Here is a 23,265-nt window from a genome sequence, read left to right as displayed (position 1 = left end):
TCCAAGGAAGATGCTGAGCATACATGTTCTATTCCTAATTATATACTTGTGCAGCTGTGAGTGAGCTCTCAGTACAACCACTGCCAGCTGCTTCAGTGGAGCAACTGGGCTTCAGCACTTTGAGCACTTCCACAGCCACTGAAGAAAGATGAGAAACATCCATTGTTTGCTTTTTAAAGGGTTTCCATTAGATGTCAACCAGTGACTGTTAACATCATCCAACCCCGGGCACAGAGCTTAGCTTAATTAGCGAAACTAATTTGACGAACGCACACAAAAGATTAACTAAGTTAAATTAAATCCACACATTACCTTAAAAAACTGTTGCAGGAAAATGTCAGGGGGGGAAGAAGCGTCACGCGGGTCGTGGACTTACTAGAGTGCCATACCGCCGCCTCGTGGTCGAGCTTCCCTGATTGGATCGACTGTGCGGGGTTTGATTGGATCGACTGTGCGGGGTTTGATTGGATCGACTGTGCGGGGTTTGATTGGATCGACTGTGCGGGGTTTGATTGGATCGACTGTGCGGGGTTTGATTAGCCCGCCTGGTCACAGCAGCGGTCAGAGATGGCGGCGCTGTCAGCTCCTCTACGAGTCTGCAGAGGAATACTGAAAGAACTACGAGCCGCCCATGGGTCAGGCTATAAGAAGACCCTGGCCTACGGCTATGTCATGGACCAGTTTCGTAAGAATAAGGCGAGTTTTCCCACCGACTGCGTTTCAGCTAACGTTAGCTGAGTTAGCTGACTACCATATAAACTGCATGGGAAGTGCACGGCTAGCTTTAGCTAACCTGATAACTCTTGAATGATAATGTCAACATTTTTATGGTGAAGTTAAAATAAGTTTCGGTCTTCAGGCGGTCATATACACGGGAGTAGAGTGAATCCCCAACATAACACTGGACTGCTGTCATTGACAGCTTTGTAATATCTTCAAGGAATAGTTGAGCGCAAGGTGACTGAGACAGGAGGACATGCTAACTTTAGCCAGCAGCTAATGAGTCGTAGTACAGCTCAGTGTTGAGACCATTGACAGTATATATATATATATATATATATATATATATATATATATATAACGCAGGTGGTAACGTAGTCTCTCAGTCTAATCATCTATTAATGAGGTAATGAGGACAAATAATCCGTCATCAGATGTGTTAAAATCCCTAAAGCGTGTGAAACTGAACTAACTAACAGCACCATTTGTACTCATCCGCCTGGGTAAATAGATACTGTTTAAACGAATCAGTTAATTAAATAATTGTTTCTGTAATAGGATGTTTTGACCACAAACATTTTCGCAGGAAGAAAAACTACAGAATTTTTTTTTTTTATAATCAGCTTTTTAATTTGGCACATTAAAAATCTCTTGATTGTTTGTCCACAAATATGTTTTTTCAGTCAGGGGGCAGCCCTAAAGTCAACATAGCCTATATTTATTTGAATTATTATGTACACCACTCTGTGCTGTCTGTTTCTAACCATCATGTCCATCTTAGTTATTGTGTCTCTGTTTACCCAAAACACAGGAGAGCTGCTTGTTCCAGTGAGGGGTTAATAAGCATATAGGCTTAAAGCTTGTATTCTTAATGCTTGGGAGAACATGGCTCACCACGGTGGTTTAATGCATGTGCGGTCAATGAATCAAAATAGCTAGGAGCAAATCTTGTCAGTGTGTATTTTGTCCCAGCTCTGAAAAGACCCAAAGGCATTATAATGTATATATGAAAGTCTATAGGGGCTGGACCGATGCTCACTGCCCATGTAGCTGTTACGGTTGATGAAGAAAAAACAACATTCTGGCAGAAAAAGCTTGTGATATTGGCACATCTGTTTATGTTTTCATCTGTTACTGGACTTGCAAACTCCACCAGCTAGACCTTAAGGCTTTTCTTCATGAATGTTAACTTGATTTCATTTTTCTCTATAGTGAACAAACCAAAACAAAAATACATCACGGTTGAAAGGAACTGACTGTAGTGTGCTGTGCTGTACTTATGTTACGATCTGATTCATCATTTCATCTTCACTAATCTTTTCGTTCTTTTTTCACCCCTCTCACAGGTAACAGGAGAAAGGTACTGCCGTGCCCAGCAGGAGGCACACCATGACTCACACACATATCTGTGTTTGCTGACGTCTACCAGGAACCACATGCTCCTGCACAACCTTTACCATGGCAAGGGAGAGCGCAGCCAAGAAGAAGCGGCTGGCCTCGTGGGGCTCAGGTTGCCCACTCAGCCAGGAGGTAAAGGCTGGGAGAAGTGAGGAAATGGGTGGGTGTGAACTTGGAAGAAAATCTTGACACTCTTCAGAAATGACGTGTCTGCGGCTGTTTCATCTGATCTCATGCAATTCACTTCATGTAATCTCCAAAGGGATAAATATTTGACTGGAGGCAGAATGGAGATTGTGCCATCATGGACTGAAGGAACTTGACTTATTCCCGTTGTGTTGTTGTACTAGTGTTCAATGGGACGATAATCTGATCTGATCAACTGAAAATATATGCTGTGATCAAAAATCTGTTGTTCAGCTGTAAATATACTGCCATCTACAGTTTATCTACACCTGCTGTTGTTTGTTTTGTGGCAATTTCCCTAACTGTTAAAAGGCAAAAGCAACCATTCAAAAGGACTGTAAGTACATTTTCATTTTGATTCATTTGTCCCATTAAAGTATTAGTCACCATTACACTTTCTGAGATTTCTTTTTAAGGACACTGAAAAAGGTTACACATTACAATAAAAACATAAACAAACAGCCTGCTTGCATATCACTTAAACTGGTAATTAAATGCATCTATTACTGTATGTCCACGCACATAAGGAGCCAGGCAAAAGTTGAGCAACAGGAATAACTGAGAATATTTAACATGTTTGTTGTATGTGAAATTCATGTCACATAGGCTCTGTGAATTCATGTATTTATTCTCTCAGAAATGTGTGCAGGTGTTTGTGGGATTCTTTACAGTTTGTCAAACCTAGAAACCTTTACTATCAAAAGAGACGTTTTTGGCCAAACATAAAAAATAAACATTTGTCTTGAGCTGCAAAACATATTTGACCCCTTTATAATGCTAATTTCTCACCACAGATCAAGCATACCAGTAAGCTAGAAGCATTGGTTGTGAAAGCAAACAAATCTGTCCACGCACTATCAAATTCTCTATTTTCTAGACTTAAGACTAGTATGCCAGTAGCAACCACTTGAGGTTCCGGAAAAGGAAAAGGCACAAGGTTGGGACCTATAATGCACATTTTAGTTGACGAAATGTTACACATTTTTACAATGGAGAATGTAAGAATCACTTTAGGCCTACAACAATTACATTATTTATTTTTTTGACTGCCACAGGGGGCCACTGGAGAGGGGCTGTAGAGACGCAGGTTGCCTACCCCGTTCTACTCTCATGCTTTTCCATTAGTGCACATTGGGGTGGTTCACTGTGGACAACCTTTGCTGAGACTTTGATTTAACTGCACAGATATTGTTAAAACTGTAGTTGAGCAAATATCCCATCTACATTTTGTCACATGTCTTTGTTCCTGATGCAAAGTTATACTTATGCAGAAAATGTTTGAGACATTTGAGAGTCTAGTTTGACTTGTGCAGCTGTCTTTATAACTGGTTTAGCTCATTAAAAGTTCTATCCTTTTTCATGTTTGGTTTGCTTCTTTGTTCACGCCATTTAACCCCAGCTACAAAACAACTCTGCTCTTCAGTTGAACAGCAATTATCAGCAGGTTATGGCCAGCTATTTTTAGAGTGAGGTTTTTGAAGACAACTTGAGGCTTCCCACAGAGGTACAAAGAGCCCAGAATGTTGTTGTGCATCAGTGACAGACTCTGCAACATCGTGTAATGGGTCAAGAGGAAAAGCCATAAAGACCATCACAGTACATGCCAAACACATTCAGCCAGGAGCAACACTGGTTAGCTAGGAAACTCTTCTCAACAGACCCTGAGAGACTGAAATAATTGCTTAACAACACAACAAGCTGCATTCTCAAAATTTGAATCAAAAGCTCTGACTCAACAAAGAACTAATACAATGAAATACACTTTAAAATAAATCCAATTAGACATTGAATTACATTATAGTGTACAGTATATGTACAGGATGCTGCAGTGCCAGCTTGGATGGATTCTTGTCTCTGTTTACCTTTCCCTCCATCCACAGCTAGCTCATACAGTACCTCGGCTTTTCTGGCCCAATGTTATCCATCCCACTATTTTTTCATTAAATCTACCCTTCCTGCTTCCTTTTACTCTCTAGTGGTGGTGACTAACATTGCCTTCAGTGTGAATTTAAATAGACTAACCCTTAAGCAAACAACTCACAATGACACGGGGAGTAAGACGTGCACCCGTGTACTGCAACAAACTAACACACACACACACACACACACACACACACACAAAAACACACTCGACTATGGAAAAGAAAGTCCAATGATGTATACAGACAAACCAACGGCTTGTGTCAAATTTTATATTGCACAAAGAGCAGGATTTAAATGTGCTTCTCCACGCCCCACTGTTTAATGCATCCTGGACCAGACAGCCATGTCAAGCAGAATGAGAGAGAAACCCTAACAAAAGCTGAGTGGCACTGAAGGTTTTTGTGGGGGGGAGTGGCTCCCTGCAGACTATAATGCTGCATCTCATACCAGAGAATTAGTTAAGTCAATGCATTTTTAATGTCAACGCAACTTCATCTCATCTGGGGGTAATAAGTCATGGGAGATTAGCCCCATGCTGTAATCTTGATGTCCCCACTTTAAGTGAGCCTAAACCATTCTGAGTGAAAGGTGGTCATATAAGTGAGCGTCAAGCTGGTGAGAGGAAAAAAACTAGGAGCGAAGGAGGAGGGCGGAGACACTCCACCCGTCAGAGTGGAGGCTGATTTTGTTCATTCCTTGGTTCGGCGAAGGGGCGAGGAGTCAGCATCTGCAACTTCTGCCTCCGAGAGGGGAAAAAAAAAGCATCTGTTGAGGAGAGAGGTCAGTGCTCTGTGGAACACGGTGCGCGCTCTTCTCTGGAGGAGAAATCTGCGCTTTGGAGCATCTGGATACAGCTCGAAGTTACCTCTTGTTTATCAAGGTTTTTTTTTCTAGGAGTTGGACGACCACATAATAAGGGAGCTGTCATCCGAATAAAGGAAGTTGATTTGCAAATAAAAAAGCAAACAAACAAAGCACAAGGACGAAAGGGAGGAGGACAAAGAGCGAACCAAAGGAGCAGAGAGAGGAGAGGTGACCTGGCCGAAGCGACATGTTTGGCATGATCAAGAATTCGCTCTTCGGGAACACCGAGGAGACGGAATATAAATTGCTGAGCAGTGAGACGAAGGTAAGCAGTGCGCGGACACCTGTCACACACAACTTCATCACTCTGATGTCTTTAAAGCGTCTGCTAATTCTGTCTTTTTATGCGCCTCTCTCCGTATCTTTACGCAGCAATGATTACGCACAGTAATCCTGCTGTACTGTAAAGGTGCACGGTTTCCCCCTTCTGTTTGCATAAATATTTTACCCAGCACTTAACACTAACTAGGTTATGCTGAGGCAATTTTCTCTGTAAATTGTCATTGCGGTGTTTTTCCAGATGTTGTAACAACCCCTGTAACCTTGACTAACAGCCTGGCAGTTAATTGCTTGTGACCTATAAGGATGCCCGCTGAGCCGCAGTGTGGGGCAGAGGGGCAAACCAGCCAGAGGTCCTCTGCCAATCAACAAGGCAGACATGAATAAAGATGCTGATGCTGAGCTCTGTGTAAATTACACACATACACACACAGTAGACCAGAGTCAGAATGGTTTCATTGTTGCGCGCAAAGCTGCGGGTTCACTGTTTTTTCCATCCCGACATTGTAGATGCATGTGTGTGAGAAAGAGACACTGCGCGCGTGTGTACGTGCACGTGAAACCACAGGGGACGAGCTAAGTGACCCTGCCCTGGAAGAGGATGCAGATCAGACGTGTTTGTGGTTAACCCATGAGCTCAGATATGGATTGGGTGTGCACACTGATACACGGGAACGTCTCTGATGAGCACGGTGACGTGTGAGGAGGAAGGTCATGCCCTTTCCATGTCAGCACCTCACCCCCACCCCGCCCCCTGTTGTGTTTGTGTATATACTGTGTTTGACCGTATTAAATGTACGTGCACACGTTGGAGAGATTTCAGTGAACTCAGTGATGTGTTGTTAATTGAAGCAAATGCCAAACAGCCATTTCGAGGTCCTTCTCTCATGGACCGTTGACCTGCAGTGCCCTACTGTAAATGTGCATGTAGCCATGTAATGTCACAGTTGGCATGGGGTTCTGAAAGTGGCTTTGTGTGTTTATCTTTGAATAGCAGCTCACTTTTGACAGGGACACAAAGGCGGATAGACTGATAGACAAAGAGGACTTCCAGCCCAGACAGGCACGAACTCAGATGACCCAAAGTGACACATTTACCCACACACACGCACAGGAAGGCAGATCTGTTCTGACACCGCATACTAACATCTATTGTCTGAAGCTGAAATAAATAAATAAAAATACTGTTTTAAGCCAGCAGTATGTTGTTCTAAATACTCACATTTGAGCAGTGCTCTTTAAGAGAAGGTTTCCATTTTTGCAGGAAAGTGGACAAAGAGGATCTTAATTAGTGATGGATCATTTATATTCCTGATCCAAATGCAGCATGATGCAAGGTCACTACAGTGGCCACACTTCCTGTTCATTAAACAGCCTTAAAAAGTCAGAGCTTCATCAAATCTCTGGACTTGACTGACTTCTTTAAACAGCAGGTATTGAAATCAGAGCTTGTCACCTGATCTGTGGAGCTCTCTGACACCTTACCCTCTTAATTAAAACTGACACAGAATACAGGCAGACAGGGCATACACACATATACACACATATACACACACATTCACAGCAGAGCAACAGCAACATATGGGTTGAGCTCAGCTAGAAGTTTGCAAATGAATGTCGACGATTATTTTAACAGAACATGGAACGACAAGGCACAGTGTTGATAACACCTTTTGTGTGGTCTCTTCAGGCACAGAGTAATTATCACTGTATAAGCCGGCACAAGACAGCAGCTAAACACACACATGCACACAAACGCAGACACGCGGCAGACAAATTAATTGCACTGCTTAACTAAAGTCAGGCTTTTTTTCTTTGTATGTTATCTGTATACGGTGTTAATGGTGGTCCCACTGACAAGCCACACAGAGCAGAACCCTTGTAATTACTATGCAGGAGCTCGGGTACCTGTCACAAGTTAGCGCCTCATGATAACATAGTGTTATCTTGTTTGTTTGTTCATCTGGTTACAGGACCACTTTACAGGTTTTTTCACTGGGGTGGATTTTGCATACGATTAAGTGGATGAAAGCTGATAGGAGCACAAACATAGCAACTGGAAGACATGTGCGTACCCTATATGATTGGAAAATAGACGAAGAAAGAAGAAAATCATACACAGGATGAAAACGAAATCATTTGCAAGATATTTTTAGATTCCAGTTTTCCTTCAGGGAAGAGAAAACATAAAAAGCCGAAATAAGACCGAGATTATGTAGTGGAAATTACGCCCTGACCATTGTTATACAGATCGATGGTAAACATTGCAAGAAGAACCAAAGACAATGTAATAATGAGATTAAATTCCACTGTTAGCAACATACAGAGGCATACACTATAAAATACCACACAGTATAATCACATTAGAGGAATGAGCAGCTGTATTTGAAACCTGCATCACAGTCTCCACAGTGACCAAATTCCTTCAAAACCTATTAAAGTTATTGCTCAGCAGCATAGTCGAGTGACTGTGCTCCACATTAACCCCACTTAATCATATTTAATGCAAAACTGTTGCATCATATTAACGCTGTGTGTCTGGGGGTGGGGGCGAGTTGTGTGTGTGCGTGCGTGCGTGTGTGTTCGCCTGTGTGCTGTTATGTAAGACCGTGCATCTCTTGCCCATTATTCTCTGAAGGCTGACTGAACACTGCAGAGCAGAAAGAGAAATTAAATCAAATCAGTGTGAATATGTTTCATCTGCATCTCATTATTTGGGCTGCCCACATTGGTTTCACACACCCACTTGTGTGCAGTCACACGCACACAAACGCAAACACACACACTGATCTTTTACTCCAAGTGTAAACCCCGCCACTTCAAGGCTTTCATCCTTAGGAGTAGATTGTCAACATCAGTGTGTGAGAGGTGAATCATATCTGAGCTCAACATCTCCGCTGCACCCATCCCCAGGAAGAGAACAACTGTTTTTGGTGTGTGTGTGTGTGTGTGTGTGTGTGTGTGTGTGTGTGTATATATATATGTGGGTGGGTGTATGTGCATAAAAGCAATTTGTGCATGCACCAATGTGTAGCTTTGGTTGGCCTGCTGACACCTAAGGCACCCCCTGATTTTCCTTTCTCCCATTCAGGATGGAGTTAGCTTTGATGTGCGGCGGTATGACGGTGCCAAGTACGCTGTGGTCTCCTCCGAGGGACGAACCTTCGACCAAGTGACAGGCGAACTGGTGAGGAAGCTGCTCATGTACATCGGCGGGAGCAATGAACAAGGTAAGCCAATCAGAGAATCCTACTTCCTGGTGGATCAGTGTGTTAAGACATGTTCACTGACATTATAGGACCCAGTATGGCTCATAAACTGCCTCAGTTATCTGTGCTGCTCCTCTCCCCAAGCCCCATAGATTTCTTTCTTAAAATCACACGCATAGGAAAGTATGATTAAGAAAAGACTTTATGTAATGCAATAGAAGGATTTTCATAATCTGAGGAAGGCCACACACAGAAGAAAGACACTGGACTAATAATTGAAAGTAAGTATTATAATACAAGGTTTCTTGCCAATCATGGACTTATATGACTAACCATGGCTCTTTATTGAGTGAGTAGTCAATCAAATATATATATATATATATATATATATATATAAAAGGATAAAAAAATATCTCAATCTCCTCTTCGCTTTCTAATTTTGTTCATGGAGTTAACTACTTTTTACTTCTTGTGTGTGACCCAGTGGCTAGTCCTAGGGTACCCTTAAATGCTGTGCTGAATTAAGATGGGATCGACACGTGAGTCTAATTTTTAAGCTTTTAAATTAACCAGATATTATTACAGTTTCAGCTGGCTCACTTAACTGGCTTAGCTTTAGTGGAGGATACATTTGAATAATGCTCAAAGACTAGTGTCCTTTCAGGCCATGGTTCCACACTGTAGGTCATCAGACCAATATAACCTCAGCTAACTGAGAGTGCTGACCGAAAACTGGGCCTCTGTGCAGAATCGTCATTTAATTTGTTTGCTATTTATAGAGATGGGATTTACATGGCCTGTTTAGCAGAGTCTGGAGAAACCTGACCTTTAGATGTGGGTAGTTTGCTTTAGGGAGGATACCGGACTTTCTATGCTGTCTCCTCTATCCCCCCCCCCCATTTTTCAAAACACACTTCCTGTCTCACATTTCATCTGCTTAGGTGAGGCCATGGGCACAGCAGCTCCCATCATCATCACAGTGTACCCGCGGAATGATGGTGTTCTGTCTCGCCGTTTGATGGTCGCCATCCGCATCCCCTCCAACTACCAGCAAAGCCCCCCGACTCCCACCGACAGTGCCGTGAAGATTGAGGATCGGCCTGGCATGACTGTCTACGCTCTGTAGGTGTTTCATTTCTAAAGGTTTATACAAGGAACAGATTTTAAGGGATCTCCCATGGGCAAGACGGTATTATGAGTGTTGATTTGAGATGCTGTGTGTTGAAGAGTGTATTATTATTATTATTATTATTATTATTATGTGTATTATTGCAGCTACATGCAGCTCAGTTACCCCACCTGACCCAAATGCACGCCCTCGTAGCTATTTTATTCATGGAGGTCTTAGTTAATATGTTTAGTCTGCTGCAGGGCTACTGCGGCACAGTCGGTCCTGAGGCAGGTTTACTTGACCTCACTGGTGCATATTGTTTGAAATATCAGTGTGCATGTGTGCCTTTTGGGTCCCTGAGACAGCACATCCTGTCAAAAAAAGTCCACATAATTCACCCAGTTAAAATAACACCCTAATTATTCACCTCATTTAAATTGTATTTTGTTCACAGGCAGTTTGGAGGCTTCGCAGGGGAGAGTGAGTACAGAGCAGAGGCCTTGCGTCTGACGCGCACTCTGGGTGAGACGGCGCCCTTTCAGCGCAAGCAGTACTTCTGCTGTAGCTACGACCCACCACTCAAGCCTTACGGACGCCGCAACGAGGTGTGGTTTCTACAGGAGGAGCCATAGGAGCCATTCGATCAGATCTGAGTCAAATCTCATGCTGAATTCTTTACCCGACCTTATTTACCCTTCCACTATACTGACAAACCCTGTAGCTCTAACGGTATTTGATTGGTGAGAGCAATATGGTGACTGATAGACCTTTGAACCCAAAATGGACGGATAAAGATTACCCATGTTGCCTTTACCCATCTGATCTTCTGCTTGTCACACATACTGTAGCTACACTGAAGTTAGGTGTTCAAGCAATGGGATGACTTAAAATTCAACATCAGTGCAGTTAGCGTTTTCTCATTTCACCATCACAGTTTCTTTATTTTGGTTTCTACTTTAAACTCAGCCATTGTAGCTCTGAGTGATTTAAGGCTTCCAGACAGATGTAGTGTTAAGAAGGAAAAGTATTTCTCGGAGACCCATGCAATACATTTCACACTGAATTTTCATCTGAAACATTTGCGTCAATGGAACAGTATGTAGCACTGACAGTGTTGTTCTCTAAGCCTGGGGAAAATAGATAACCATTAAACAAGTAACTGTGGATAATCTAATATGAATCTGTACTTAGATCCAACTGAGCAGATTTTTTTCATTCCTTTAATAACTACGTGTTTGTCCTAAAGGGTCGTCCCTGTAGAGCTCTCATCTGCCAGAAGAACACGCAGTAGGGTCTTGCACATCTTTAATCTAGTTTACAATTTAGTGATGGCTGCAGAGAAATGTACAGAGATAACATTAGATACATGGTAGTAAAAAGCACACTTCCTTTTCCTGAGTAAGGAACTGGAGAGAAACAGGAGTTGAGCCATAAAGTAGAACTAGTCTTTATGAATTCATGGGTGGACAGCTGTGAGTGGAAGTTAGCTAGCTAGCTGTAGGTGTTGTTCTGAACTTTGTGGTTCTGTGTTGATCCATTTGCGTGTAGTGAATATTGTGTGTTTTAGTGCATGACAATGCCATCTTTATTCATTTAGACTCTTTAAACTGTGTTATGAGAAACATCTGTACAGTGTGACTTTCTGTGATAAGGGTAAATATAATGTTCAGGTTTGATAGTGTTTCATAACATAATAAATATATCATTCAGTAAGAGTGTGGATAATTCTAATTGTCCTATTTCTTAATTGTGTGAAATGCTGTTAGGGACCAGTCTAAACAGTTATGGAAAATGTTCTACTGTACAGTTTCACTATTTCCAGTGTTATAACAACAAAGTAAAAAGAAACGACTTCAATAGACCTGACACACACATCTGGTTTCATATTACTTGAAAAGTAATCTGAATTAGTCAACGTGAAGCCTTTAATTTGGACAATGATAATAATAATAATAATAATGGCGCATAAGAAAGCCAGCAATAAGTAATAATAGATTAAACATGAATCGATGGCTTGATGAAGAAAATGCTGCAATAATTCAGTAAATGTCAAACAATCCATTTAATAGGTTTAAAAGTTATGAAGATCAGATAAATGAAAAGCAAAATTCAATAATTGACTTATTAGATTTTAATTGACAGGCAAAATTCAGCAAGAGGAAAAATAACTGCAAAAGAGATATTAATATACAGACATTTGATTAATTCAAGCAAACTAAACCCTCCCAAAGCAAAAACCTCTATCCACAACAACTGTGTGCAAATATTCCTTCATACAGGTGTTAACTGATGCACAATGGGGGGGGGGGCAATTACATGGCCTGTTGGCGCCTCACCTCACTTTAATCAGGAATAAATGGTTTTCATTCGGAAGTTTCAACAGCAGGCAAACACTGACGGCCCTTAATGCACCGCTGCGGCTCTGTAACCCCACACTAGTATAATTACACAAAGAGTGGAGTTCTGGTTTCAGTTTGGCTTTGCATACATGAATACAATAGAAGCTAGGAGTAGGACCCGGGGTCATTCAGGTAACCCCAGCCTGTCACCTATAACCTTGTTATGTGATGTTTAAAAATATTGCACATACATAGACTTGTTACGTAAGAAATCTACCTGATCCCCACCTTTTTTCCCCCAAACAATTCACTGCTCCTTTTCATAACAAAAACCTCCATTATTTATATTAAATTATGATGGAGATGGAATTACTTAGACTGTAATGTAACTGATGTAGTACAAGATCACATTGGTCATATATGAAGGAAACTTCAACTCTTCTACTCATAGTATGAGAATCAGCCAGATGTTGTATTACTTACGACTATTCAACCCAGTTCTGGTTTTGTATATGGACAACTACTCAACTCAAAACTACTATATAGGAAATACACACTGTACCTTCAATGATACTGCAAAAATACTTTTATAATAAGTGTTGCTATTGTTAATAACTGTAGGAACTGCAATCAAGAAATTGCTACAAAATGTTTTGGTAATAAATCTGTCCTAAAAAATACATTCCATCATACTGCCTCCTCCTTTCAGCTCTGAACAAGGACAGTTTAGGTGCCCCTGACCTGCCTGCACGCTAGAGATTAGATTAGACTGAACAAAATAAATCTCATCACTGAGAATGTTAATAATGATGAGCCCCCAAAAAGCTAGAGTTACAAGTTGTCAATCATTTACTTAAATAAAAAGGGGAAAACAGTATTTAAAAGATGCAATTGCTTTATAAGCTACTCCAGTATGTATCCAAAATATGAATTCATTGGTGAATTATCACTGACATCTTTGAGCCCTCTATTACTTGCACTTTCTTTTCATTATTCTATGATCGACTGGGTATCCATCAACATTTGTTCTCGCTTTAGAATATATTTAAGATACAGAGGAAGAGAGAGGAGTGTCATTGAAGTGATGATGCCTGAGTCTTAGTTGTGTTTCTTGTCAGGAGAGTTTGGATAAGGTGCATACGGTGGAGGCCGCTCCTGCTTGGGAAGAAAAGAAAAATAAATTATAAATTGTAAAAGCGCTATTAAAAAGAGAACTCACATGTCACTTCCACACAACTTTAACTGAGGAGAAGACAGGAAAAGCAGCTTACCATGGGCATGTAGACATTGTGTGGATTGCTGGGATTGTAATACGCACTGCCTGCTGCTTCGGCCGCCTTGGAGTTACCTGTACATAAACAATGAGACATGACAAAGACGGGGTGATAAAGACAGACAGTAATGACTGCTGAACATATTTAGGAACAGATGCTACGGCTCCTAACATTGTAAGGCGAACGGATGCGAGGAGCACAGTATTAGTCATGTGAAGCACAACAACTGAGAGCTCCAGGACTCCTGGAGACAGAATCTAATGGCACACCCTCAGGATGCTCAGAGGCAAACGTCCTACTCAAGCTCTTCCTAAAATAGAGATATGCCAAACTGACGTTTCAGCACAGTGTACCCAGCTCACCCCATGTGCCGGGTGAGACAGTTTGCATTGAAATCCACAAGGTGCTAGAAAAGATAACGGGATTGGAGAGGGAGAGGGGAGATGGTTTATCCTTTGTAATTTTGATGTGTAACGGATGAGACATCAGAACCCCTTTTTTGGTGGCGTGATTCGAAGTGATTCACTTTGAGGCAGACAGATGAGATCTGACGGGTGCAGTGACACAGACATACAGAGAGAGAGAAAAAACAAAGAGAGAGCGCGAGAGAGAAACAGACCTGGAGGAGGTGGTGGTGCTGCTGCTGCCCAGTTCTGGGGGGTTGCAGCCCAATTTTGGGGTGGCCCGGGGTAGGGAGGAGGTGGGGCCATGTAGTCAAAACCAGCTGGGTACATTCCTGGAACAGAGAAGACCGAAGGAAAAAAAAAGAGAGAGAGAGAGAGATGGAGTTTCAATGTCAAACGAGGTTACAGTCTGTGTCGGTAATTAGTTACACAGAAAAGACCAAAAAACAAAAACCTAAACTCTGACAGGGAGAGAGAAACTGCAGCTTTATCTGTGCCTCAAGGGTTTTTAATTATGCACAATGAGGACATTTGACAGATATAAATGTGTGGCAAACATAAGCTAAAGGCTGAATAGGATTAAAGTTTGTCCACGTCTTAAGAGTATATACTGGCTTTTTCTACATTACATTTACTGATCATGAAAGTGAAAGAACAAAGAAAGTGAAAGAAATCTACAGAAAAAAAAGCTAATAAATTCACCTTGTGTTAAGTTTATTTTAGCTAATTAAATGTAACGCTGTAACAACCATCTTAAAAGCGCTGCGCTTCATTTGGCATGGGTGCCTTCAGGACTGTACCTGCAGCGGCTGTTGGACAGGGGTAGCCCATGTTGCCAGCAGCAGGGAGAGGGCCCTGGTAGAATCCATTCTGCTGGGGAGGGGTTGGGTAAGGATAGGCGGGAGGAGGTGGGCCGTAGCCATTCATCGGTCCAGGTGAAGGATAGCCGTAAGAGGCCGCACCGTTTTGGGCAGGAGCGGCACGAGAAGCTGAAACACAGCAAGAGGAAAGGGTCTTTCACAACAAAACTAGAATTTCCAAAAGTTACGTGTGTATGTGTGTGTGTGTTCACTCACAGCTTTTTCACAACTTCCTATGTTAAATGTATGAAAGGCACTTTTTGGTGCAGTACATTTAATACTTATTTACGGTTAATATTTTAACCCTGAATGTAGTATTTTTATATTGTGGCATTGTTACTTCGTTGAGGGTTTAAATACTTTCATCACCCTTGGATGAATGAATATTCAATTAACATTTAGCATTGTAGAAAGTAATACACAGTGATTAAGAAAACTAGCATACAAACCATTTGTGGCCAGTTTGAAGAGATGTTGCCCCACCTCTATGGCTCCTCCACTGGGGAAGGACATCTTGAAATGGGCCTGGCCCTCCCAGCCACCTGATGAGGGAGAGTCAACTACATTTAGAGAAAATACAAAAAGCGACACTTGTGTTTTATTGTGAAAGTGAAACAGAGGTGAGTGAGAGGGGCTTTTATTTTGACTAAGGTAAAGCACCAAAATGAAACAAATGACTATTATTGACACAAATTCAAACAAATCAAAGTTAAAAGGTAAAAACCGAAGGCCACCTACCACCAGCCTCAGCTGACACTGTCCCTTTAATGTAGTTGGCTGCAAAGACAGGCTGCTCAATGCTGCAGCCCTTCATCAGATAATAGGGGAACATGGCTGAACCCAGGCAATCCTTAGTATTACTGGACACAAACAGCAACTAAACCAGTGGATATGGAAAAGAGACAAGAGGGTGCACAAGGAGAGTTACGATAGGATGTAGGAGAATATAAAAACTGCCAACTTTCCATCCAAGAGCTCAGCAGCAGCGATAGTATGTTATATTTGATGTAACTGTGTCTGTACCCTGTATGGTGTGAGGTAAATGGTGCCCTTCTTGGTCCCCCTCAGCAGGTCTGTCTTGCAGGTGACATCGCTGAATGACAGCTCCACATTCTTACATTCCCTTAAAACACTGGGGGAAGAGGAAACAGTACCCTGTTACAGCCACTATAAAATATATGTTGGTAGAATTACGGTACAGGCTATTAAGACATAAGACACTTTATCATTGTAGGCATACAGCGAAATATTGTCCGGTGACTCAGTGACCAGCAGCAGCGATAGAAACAAGATGCTAAATATGAATATGAAGTAGTAGGTCCTTTATCTGTATATTTAAAGTCGTAAAGCCACTTGGATGAGGCAGGTAAACAACAACAGGGACAGTGCAAATAGTGTTCCAGTGTAATATTAAAAAAGGTATAAAATATACTGCATAACAATCAAGTAGTTTAAAACAGTAGACAGAGAGACATGTGAGCATAGATGTTATTATTATTGTTGTTGTTGTTATTATTGATGCTGTTGTTGTTAAATATGCATGTGAGAATTGTATCAAACTAGTGTGTTTCACAACGTGTAGCCAACCCACATTACACAACATGGTCAAACTAAAGTTGAAACCGTGGTGTGAACAAGGTGTCAACATCCAAAAGAAAAGAACCGACACTTCCTCTTTTCATCGTTGGCTAACGTTACGTTGCTTAAATCAAATGTCAAGATCCGGGAAGACTGCACAGCCGGCCATTAATCATATTATATTACCCCAGTTTCAAACAGTGAACTCAACATTTGTTTTGCCCCGAGATGACCTACATAGCTAACGCAAACGTCAACAATGGAGCAGAGATGTGTGTTAGCTATGCTAGTGTTCAGCAGGCCAGCTAGCGGGAGGCTAGCGGTTGGATAGCATTGTGTTGACTACGCACTGGAAAGAAGAAGGTAAACAAGCCAAGAAGGGAGACGACAGCTAGCTAGTTAACACAATCAGCCACACAGACGCATTATCATAACATACCTCTCTCCGTTGTTTATCAAAACGCCGCCGTTTTGCGAATGATTCCGATTCAAAGCCATGTTTGCGAGACGTCTTCGGCTCTTCTGTTGCCTCTGTGCTAAAAGTCCGTCACAACGTCGGGATGCCCCAGAAACGTCACTGGCGTTACGTCACGACAGCGTCACGACAACTCGTGATTTACCGTGAGACAGCTGATGAGCAGCTCATTGTAACACGAGTTCAAAAACCAAATTACTTGAAGAATGAATGGGCTTTTAATAGTGATCACAGATGTATCAAAGCAGCACAAATGGAGCTTCATCTGAAACCCTGACAGGCTGCGGCAGTGAACACAGGATCACTAGTTATTCACAAATGTAATTTAATACTCTTTACTTGTTACTCTTTTCAAAAGTAATTAGTTACATTACTAGTTATTACTTTTCTGCAACTCTCCACATAAATGGTAATCGTGTCCTTTCTCCCCAAAAGCCAGACTTACTTTCTCTTAAAATCAAAGTAATGGGAATATTTCCAGCTGCTGAATGTAAGCATTTCCGTCTTCCAAACTAGTTTCCTCCACGACTACAAAAATGAATCCAAGGATGTGATTAGATTGTTGGATTTCAAATCAGTAGAGGGTGACAGCAAATGTATTTTTTGGAGGGTGTAACTGATATTACTACTGAAATGAAAATGTATTACTAAATGACTAAACTCCACGAATATGCAAATTTTGTTGCTTTCTAAAGTTTTCCTGCTGGACACAAGATGTCTCCTACTTCACTGGAAAGTCCATTCTCAGTGGATGTCCACTGGTGGATTCAAGTTTCTATGTCCCACTTGTATAAATTGCATACTGGACCAGGATGGACATCCAGACTATTTGTGATGTAACAAATCATTAAATCATGCTGGTAGGCCCCGCACCTTAAAATCAAATGATCCATGAGCACAGAGAAACTTTCCACTGTCAACAGATGAATGTGAAAACATCCTTCTAGTGTCAAACTGCACAGACATCAATGAAACATCACACTGTAGGAACAAGAAAAACCTTAGAGACTCACTGTCTAAAGATATAGTTACTCTAGATGGCATTACCTTGGCTTCTAGCACCACTGTCAGGAATCTTGGAGTTATCTTTGATCAGGATTTGTCATTTAACTCCCACATAAAGCAGACCTCTAGGACTGCCTTCTTTCATTTACGTAATATTAGAAAAATTAGACACATACTATCACAGACAGATGCAGAAAAACTAATCCATGCATTTGTTACTTCAAGGCTGGATTACTACAACTCTTTATTATCAGGTTGCCCCAATAAGTCCATTAAAACGCTCCAATTAATTCAGATCGCTGCAGCACGAGTACTGACAGGAACTAGAAAAAGAGATCACATCTCTCCTGTACTAGCTTCTCTGCATTGGCTCCCTGTAAAATGTAGAATAGAATTTAAAATCCTCCCTCTCACCTATAAAGCTCTTCATGGTCAGGCCCCTTCATATCTTAAAGAGCTCATAGTACCCTATTACCCCACTAGAACACTACGTTCTCTGAATGCTGGGCTACTTGTGGTTCCCATAGTCTCTAAAAGTAGAACAGGAGCCAGAGCCTTCAGTTACCAAGCTCCTCTCCTGTGGAACCAGCTTCCAGTTGTGGTTCGGGAAGCAGACACCCTCACCACATTTAAGAGTAGGCTTAAGACATTCCTCTTTGATAAAGCTTATAGTTAGGGCTGGATCAGGTGAGTCCTGAACCATCCCTTAGTTATGCTGCTATAGGCCTAGACTATCGGGGGATTTCCCATGGTGCACTAAGCTCCTCTCTTCCGCTCTCTCTCTTTCTGCACTCATTCATGTCCCATTAATGCATGTTACTAACTTCACTTCTTCCCCGGAGTTCTTGTGCTTTCTCGTCTTGCAGGTTCTTATCGATCCTGGTGGAGCCTCCTGCCATGGTCCTGCTAGATTGCCATTGCCAATACTGTTGTTGCTGTGCACCTGTCTGTGTCTGTCTCTGTCTCTCTCTCTCTCTCTCTCCCCAACTGGTCGAGACAGACGACCACCCACCTAGAGCCGGAGGATCTGTCCTAGGTTTCTGCCTTTTAACAGGCAGTTTTTCCATGCCCTTGTCACCAAGTGCTTGCTCATGGTGGTACTGTTGGGTCTCTGTAAATAATGTTATAAAGAGTTTGGCCTAGACCTGCTCTATTTGAAAAGTGTCCTGAGATAACTTCTGTTATGAATTGGCGCTATACAAATAAAATTGAATTGAAATTGAATTGAACTGATTTATGAGTAGAGGGGGACTTTAAGATTGCTTATGTAATAATTAGATGGGTACAAGCATGGCCATAGGGAGAGGGAAGGGAGTGAGGTTGGCAAGGCCTTTGAGTTACGCAATGATTTCATTTAATGTGCTCCCTGAGGATAAGTTGGGCCATGCATAATACTCAGCATGATACATATTATTTAAACGATGACCTTTTTATTAATTACCAGCTTATTCTGGCCTACTTTTCAAATCCGCTTCAACCAGGCCGGAAGCTCTCAGGGCGCACAGGTTGAAATGATTACATTATTATATAAATCTCCAGAGGATGCTACAAGTTAAATGGATTACCCTTTTTTTTAAACTGTTTATTTTATTTTCATGTAGCATTTGACTCTTAATTGTCCAGAACAGTAGTCACTTACCTTAGTAAGTTTCCCAGACACAGGTATTCCAACAATAAACATGTATATTGTACTTTTGCTCACCCACCCTAAAAAAAAAGCTTGTCCTCAGGTAGACGAGGCAGCAGGCCCCAAACTAATTAACACTAATTAACAGTTGTCACGTGACAACTTCCTAGCGTCAAAGACGGACCTGGTATCTCTGGGTTCAAAACCGTATTTGCAAAAAAAAAAAACACATAGCCTAAAGTATAAGGAGATGAAAAATCAGTGTGTAAAATGTTCTTTACTTTCTTTCATGTTCGCCCTCATGGCTCCGCACTGTTGCTGTTTCTCGACCGTCCTGATGAAGAGGACACCCGAGCAGCTCGCCCTGCCCAGAGTCACCTGCTCTGCCCGGAGGATAAGAGCTGTGTTTGACCCGCTAGTCAAAAGTAACATACATGTTCAAGGTAAGATCACATATAGGCAGCACTATACCCCTGAGACGGATAGCAAAACATGTCTGGAAGTCGTGTCGGTAGCCTACAGAGTGTTAAATAGTTCCAAAATGGGCTCTGAACAGTCGCATTGAATCTATCAGCATCGTGTGTGCTTTGTTGTCTTCTTAGACGTGTCAGGGGCCACAATCCCAGTGCCCCAGTCTGATGGGTCCTGTGGAGTGAGACTGGGCAGAGAGAAAAACCGCAGCCTGTCTGTCTTCAGCAGATATGACAGCTGCTATTCACAGATTAAGGTAAAGTAAGACTGCATAAATGTAAATAAATAAATATATAAAGGAACCAGAGTTATTGGGCTGGACATTATGTTTTTCAAAAGCAAGGCCCTCCCAGTGGTACTAATATTTTTTTGCAGCCTGCCCTTAATGCCCACAATGTTTCTAAGGGATTAAACACTATTGATTGTTGCAATTCAGTTTTCCATTAACTAAGAATGAAAGATGGCATACTCCAATTTGGACTAATGTTTTCATGGAATCATATTTTTCTCCCAGCCACCAAAGCACACAATTGCAGAGAAATGAGCAATTATAGATAACAACTTAAGATGATGTGTCCTGTTTATAGAAACTTCCAGCCTTTCTTTATTCTTCAACCAATAGCTAGGATAAAAACAAGCAGGCAGCATCTCTTGATAGCGATCACCAATGAATCTAACTAATGTATGGATTAGATGGTAATAAGAACCAATTTAAGTAATTTAATCTAATAGTTTAAAGGTGTTTAAAATGTATATGCATTGAAATAACATGTTTTATTACCATTATTTGCACAGTTTAAATAGTAAAACCATCATGGAAATATAAATATGTCTGTCTGAAACTCAATATGCAATTGTTCCTCTTATTTACTGTACATTGAGAACTACTACAGAAGGGAATATAGACACGCACTGTGGAGTTGTGTGTGAATGTAAATGCTACTAGTGTGCACGGCTCCTTCACATCCACACTGTGACGACCTTTGATCCTCAGGGAAGCAAAGTAGTCATATCTCTGCAGGTACAGCTGACGGGAGAGGACCGATGGTTCCGGGTAAATATCAGCTGTCCTCTGATAAAGAGAGCCAGCGAGAGGACTCAACTTATTCCAACACGTGAGTGGAGATGGCGATTGAGCTTAAACAAGGACATGACACAATTATGTGCTCCATATCTGAAGTCAGTGCTCATTTTTCATCCGTTTCATCAATTAAAACTTAAACTTTGTTAAGAGTTTTCTCTACACACAAGTGATGCCATGGGGTTGTCATTTACAATACATAGAGGGTTTTTTAGCACAACACAATTTACAGTGGCGCTAAAAACATGGCTCTTCTCCAGCATTACCTGGAAACTGTGACATAGAAAGAGCTCTACGAGTGGACTGTGGCCACCAAAGCATTTCCAATGAGGGCTGCTCCAAACTGGGATGCTGCTACGATGCTCGTGATTCAACCTGCTACTACAGACTCAATGGTAAGATTTTTGTCTTACCTATGAAAGCACTTTATACATGGAAGTGAACTGACCTTTCGTCCAAATAAGAACTTACGCTAATCTTGCTGGTTTGAGTAAGAAAGTCCTGTGTGCTGACACTCCTTCCCTTCCAGCCTGCTCTCTGGATGGACACTTTGTGTTCTCAGTAAAGGCTACAGACACAGACTCGCCCATCGATCCCGGGAACCTCATAGTTAAGGGTCAGCCACAGTGTTTCCCTGTGGTCACCACCCCAGACACGGCTGTTTTCAAGATTGCAGTCATGGAGTGTGGTGCAAAGATGAAGGTATGAGTTTGATTCCTTTAATCACCTTCTTTGACAAACTTAATTCTGGTATGAAATTCAGTCACATGAGTGGTTACTATAAAAGCAGCATGACTGAAGAAAAACAATTTTTTTGCTGCAGATGGACTTTTAAAACTTTTTTACAAAGCATTTTAGAAAAGAATATCTAAATTCAAATACTGTATAGAGCTCAGATTGTCTCACTGAAATGTTTTTGCATATGGGTCGAATATCAGTAAATAACTGATTCTGACTTCTTGGTTTTTAGGTAGATGGAGATGTGATGATCTATGAGGTGGAAGTGGAGGAGCTGCATACTAAAAGTATCACCAATAATTCACCATTTAGGTCAGTTTTTACATCTTCTGTAACCTACTGTAAAGCTGATGGCTCTGACAGAGTGGACAGGGGTTAGAAAATTAATTATCTCACAATTAAAGTGTACTGGTAGTGACAAATATACTAAGTAGTATGGCTTTTTTTTTTTTTTTAGTCTCCAGGTCCAGTGTGAATATGAGTCGTCAGATTTAAAGCGAGCAGCAAATTTGCGGTCCTTGTTTCCAGTGACCAACCCACCGCCTGTGGTTGCACAAGGAGCCTTCAGAGTGCAGATGAGGATAGCCAGAGGTGATAAAATGGAGAGAAGGGTTTTGCATGTCATGTCAAGATCTGAGTTACTTTATCTGTGATTATTTGTTCCTCTAGATGCATCCTTCACATCCTTCTTTCCTGAGGACCAGCTTCCTGTGAACTTTCCCCTGCGTAAAGCTGTGTATGTGGAGATCTCCATCGCCCAGCCGCCCCCAGACCCTACGCTTTCCCTGCGTGTACGGGATTGCTTTGCATACCCTGCGTCTAGACACTCTGTGTGGACGCTTCTCTATGACGGGTAAGGTAGAGCCAATCACTGTGGCAACCTGAGATGCGATCACTGATTGGATGTGCATAAGTTACTGAGCAGCTGACTTCTCCTTCCTGGATAGATGTCCCAACCCTCTGGATAGCATGAGGAGCTCTTTCCCTGTGGACAACCAAGGGAAGACCACCTCCCACTCCCAAGTCAGGAGGTTTGATGTCAAGACCTTTGCCTTCTTGGACCCTCATACAGGCCATCCAAGTGTAGAGGAAGTAAGGTGATCATATCCACATATGTCAGTAACATTAAGTGTGTATCTCTGCAGACATGGCTATGTGTAATCTCTCACTTAGATGTACTTCTACTGTTGGGTGGAGATCTGCACCAACCATGTTGACTGTGCACAGCGTTGCGCCATCATTTGTGAGTATATTACTGTCTGCTTCATCTCGTACACTGACTGCCTCTGCTGAGTATGTGGTGTTAAACTTCTGACTCTCTTCCCACAGCATCTGAGGGTGACAGACAGAGAAGACAGGCAACGTCACAGTCCGACCAGGTCCAGCTGGTCTCTTTAGGGCCACTGCTGCTGGGACAGAACAACACTGAACTAGAGGACAACCTGTGTGTGAAACAGAACACTAGTAGGTCCTGCTTAGCACAAAACTAAGTTACCATGTGACAGAACAACAGCAAAACTTGCATTAAATGTTTTTTTCTCTGTTGCTCAGTGTTTCAGGTGACTGTATATATGCTCTCGGGTGTTGGTTCTGCCCTGCTATTGATCCTGCTGTTCACTACATGGTCAAATATCAGGAAGTGGCAGAAGTCAAAAGCACAGCAAGCTCGTGGTGCACAGGTTGACGGTGAACAATCTCAATAAAATATTTCATCCTGTGGTGC

General features: G+C 41.8%; 4 protein-coding genes across 7 annotated transcripts; 3 read left to right on the top strand and 1 right to left on the bottom strand.

The window, feature by feature from the left end:
• The first annotated feature begins 514 nt into the window (after positions 1 to 514).
• Positions 515 to 3,664, top strand: fmc1 (formation of mitochondrial complex V assembly factor 1 homolog). Its single transcript, XM_051388696.1, has 2 exons — positions 515 to 696; positions 2,067 to 3,664. Exons 1-2 carry the CDS (start codon positions 568 to 570, stop codon positions 2,268 to 2,270), a joined length of 333 nt encoding a protein of 110 aa, XP_051244656.1. The 5' UTR covers positions 515 to 567; the 3' UTR covers positions 2,271 to 3,664.
• Positions 3,665 to 4,756: 1,092 nt separating this feature from the next.
• LOC127356347 (heme-binding protein 1-like) lies at positions 4,757 to 11,403 on the top strand. The gene is made up of 5 exons (XM_051388024.1): positions 4,757 to 5,007; positions 5,122 to 5,356; positions 8,462 to 8,600; positions 9,521 to 9,701; positions 10,145 to 11,403. The coding sequence occupies exons 2-5, from the start codon at positions 5,279 to 5,281 to the stop codon at positions 10,320 to 10,322; spliced, it is 576 nt and encodes a 191-aa protein (XP_051243984.1). The 5' UTR covers positions 4,757 to 5,007; positions 5,122 to 5,278; the 3' UTR covers positions 10,323 to 11,403.
• A 403-nt stretch (positions 11,404 to 11,806) lies between these two features.
• Positions 11,807 to 16,752, bottom strand: wbp2nl (WBP2 N-terminal like). Of its 4 annotated transcripts, none has more exons than XM_051388019.1 (8): positions 16,585 to 16,752; positions 15,591 to 15,699; positions 15,306 to 15,444; positions 15,017 to 15,127; positions 14,508 to 14,696; positions 13,923 to 14,039; positions 13,301 to 13,377; positions 11,807 to 13,187 (listed from the first exon to the last, which is right to left on the bottom strand). In XM_051388019.1, exons 1-8 carry the CDS (start codon positions 16,641 to 16,643, stop codon positions 13,128 to 13,130), a joined length of 861 nt encoding a protein of 286 aa, XP_051243979.1. In that variant the 5' UTR covers positions 16,644 to 16,752; the 3' UTR covers positions 11,807 to 13,127. The 4 variants fall into 4 exon arrangements, with proteins under 4 accessions (XP_051243979.1, XP_051243980.1, XP_051243981.1 ...); XM_051388020.1 differs by having other exon boundaries at positions 11,807 to 13,184; XM_051388021.1 differs by having other exon boundaries at positions 15,017 to 15,109.
• Positions 16,753 to 16,830: 78 nt separating this feature from the next.
• LOC127356345 (zona pellucida sperm-binding protein 4-like) lies at positions 16,831 to 23,245 on the top strand. Its single transcript, XM_051388018.1, has 12 exons — positions 16,831 to 19,695; positions 19,855 to 19,979; positions 20,718 to 20,838; positions 21,065 to 21,199; positions 21,334 to 21,506; positions 21,775 to 21,854; positions 22,000 to 22,133; positions 22,212 to 22,395; positions 22,490 to 22,634; positions 22,716 to 22,785; positions 22,872 to 23,006; positions 23,094 to 23,245. Exons 1-12 carry the CDS (start codon positions 19,503 to 19,505, stop codon positions 23,243 to 23,245), a joined length of 1,647 nt encoding a protein of 548 aa, XP_051243978.1. The 5' UTR covers positions 16,831 to 19,502.
• Positions 23,246 to 23,265: the final 20 nt, after the last annotated feature.

This window comes from Dicentrarchus labrax, unplaced genomic scaffold (genome assembly GCF_905237075.1).
Source record: "Dicentrarchus labrax unplaced genomic scaffold, dlabrax2021, whole genome shotgun sequence".
Taxonomy (NCBI): domain Eukaryota; kingdom Metazoa; phylum Chordata; class Actinopteri; family Moronidae; genus Dicentrarchus; species Dicentrarchus labrax.
This window is presented reverse-complemented; position numbering and strand designations above follow the sequence as displayed.

Excerpts from the sequence above, each read along its gene's own strand:
- fmc1 (XM_051388696.1), top strand. The coding sequence starts at position 568 with ATGGCGGCGCTGTCAGCTCCTCTACGAGTCTGCAGAGGAATACTGAAA. Across the intron at positions 697-2,066 it reads ACCAGTTTCGTAAGAATAAG|GTAACAGGAGAAAGGTACTG; the intron begins GCGAGTTTTCCC and ends CCCCTCTCACAG.
- LOC127356347 (XM_051388024.1), top strand. The coding sequence starts at position 5,279 with ATGTTTGGCATGATCAAGAATTCGCTCTTCGGGAACACCGAGGAGACG. Across the intron at positions 8,601-9,520 it reads CGGCGGGAGCAATGAACAAG|GTGAGGCCATGGGCACAGCA; the intron begins GTAAGCCAATCA and ends TCATCTGCTTAG. Across the intron at positions 9,702-10,144 it reads GGCATGACTGTCTACGCTCT|GCAGTTTGGAGGCTTCGCAG; the intron begins GTAGGTGTTTCA and ends TTTTGTTCACAG.
- wbp2nl (XM_051388019.1), bottom strand. The coding sequence starts at position 16,643 with ATGGCTTTGAATCGGAATCATTCGCAAAACGGCGGCGTTTTGATAAAC. Across the intron at positions 15,700-16,584 it reads TTGATAAACAACGGAGAGAG|TGTTTTAAGGGAATGTAAGA; the intron begins GTATGTTATGAT and ends CTCTTCCCCCAG. Across the intron at positions 13,378-13,922 it reads AGCACCACCACCTCCTCCAG|GTAACTCCAAGGCGGCCGAA; the intron begins GTCTGTTTCTCT and ends GTTTATGTACAG.
- LOC127356345 (XM_051388018.1), top strand. The coding sequence starts at position 19,503 with ATGAAAAATCAGTGTGTAAAATGTTCTTTACTTTCTTTCATGTTCGCC. Across the intron at positions 19,696-19,854 it reads AAGTAACATACATGTTCAAG|ACGTGTCAGGGGCCACAATC; the intron begins GTAAGATCACAT and ends TTGTCTTCTTAG. Across the intron at positions 21,855-21,999 it reads ACCAATAATTCACCATTTAG|TCTCCAGGTCCAGTGTGAAT; the intron begins GTCAGTTTTTAC and ends TTTTTTTTTTAG.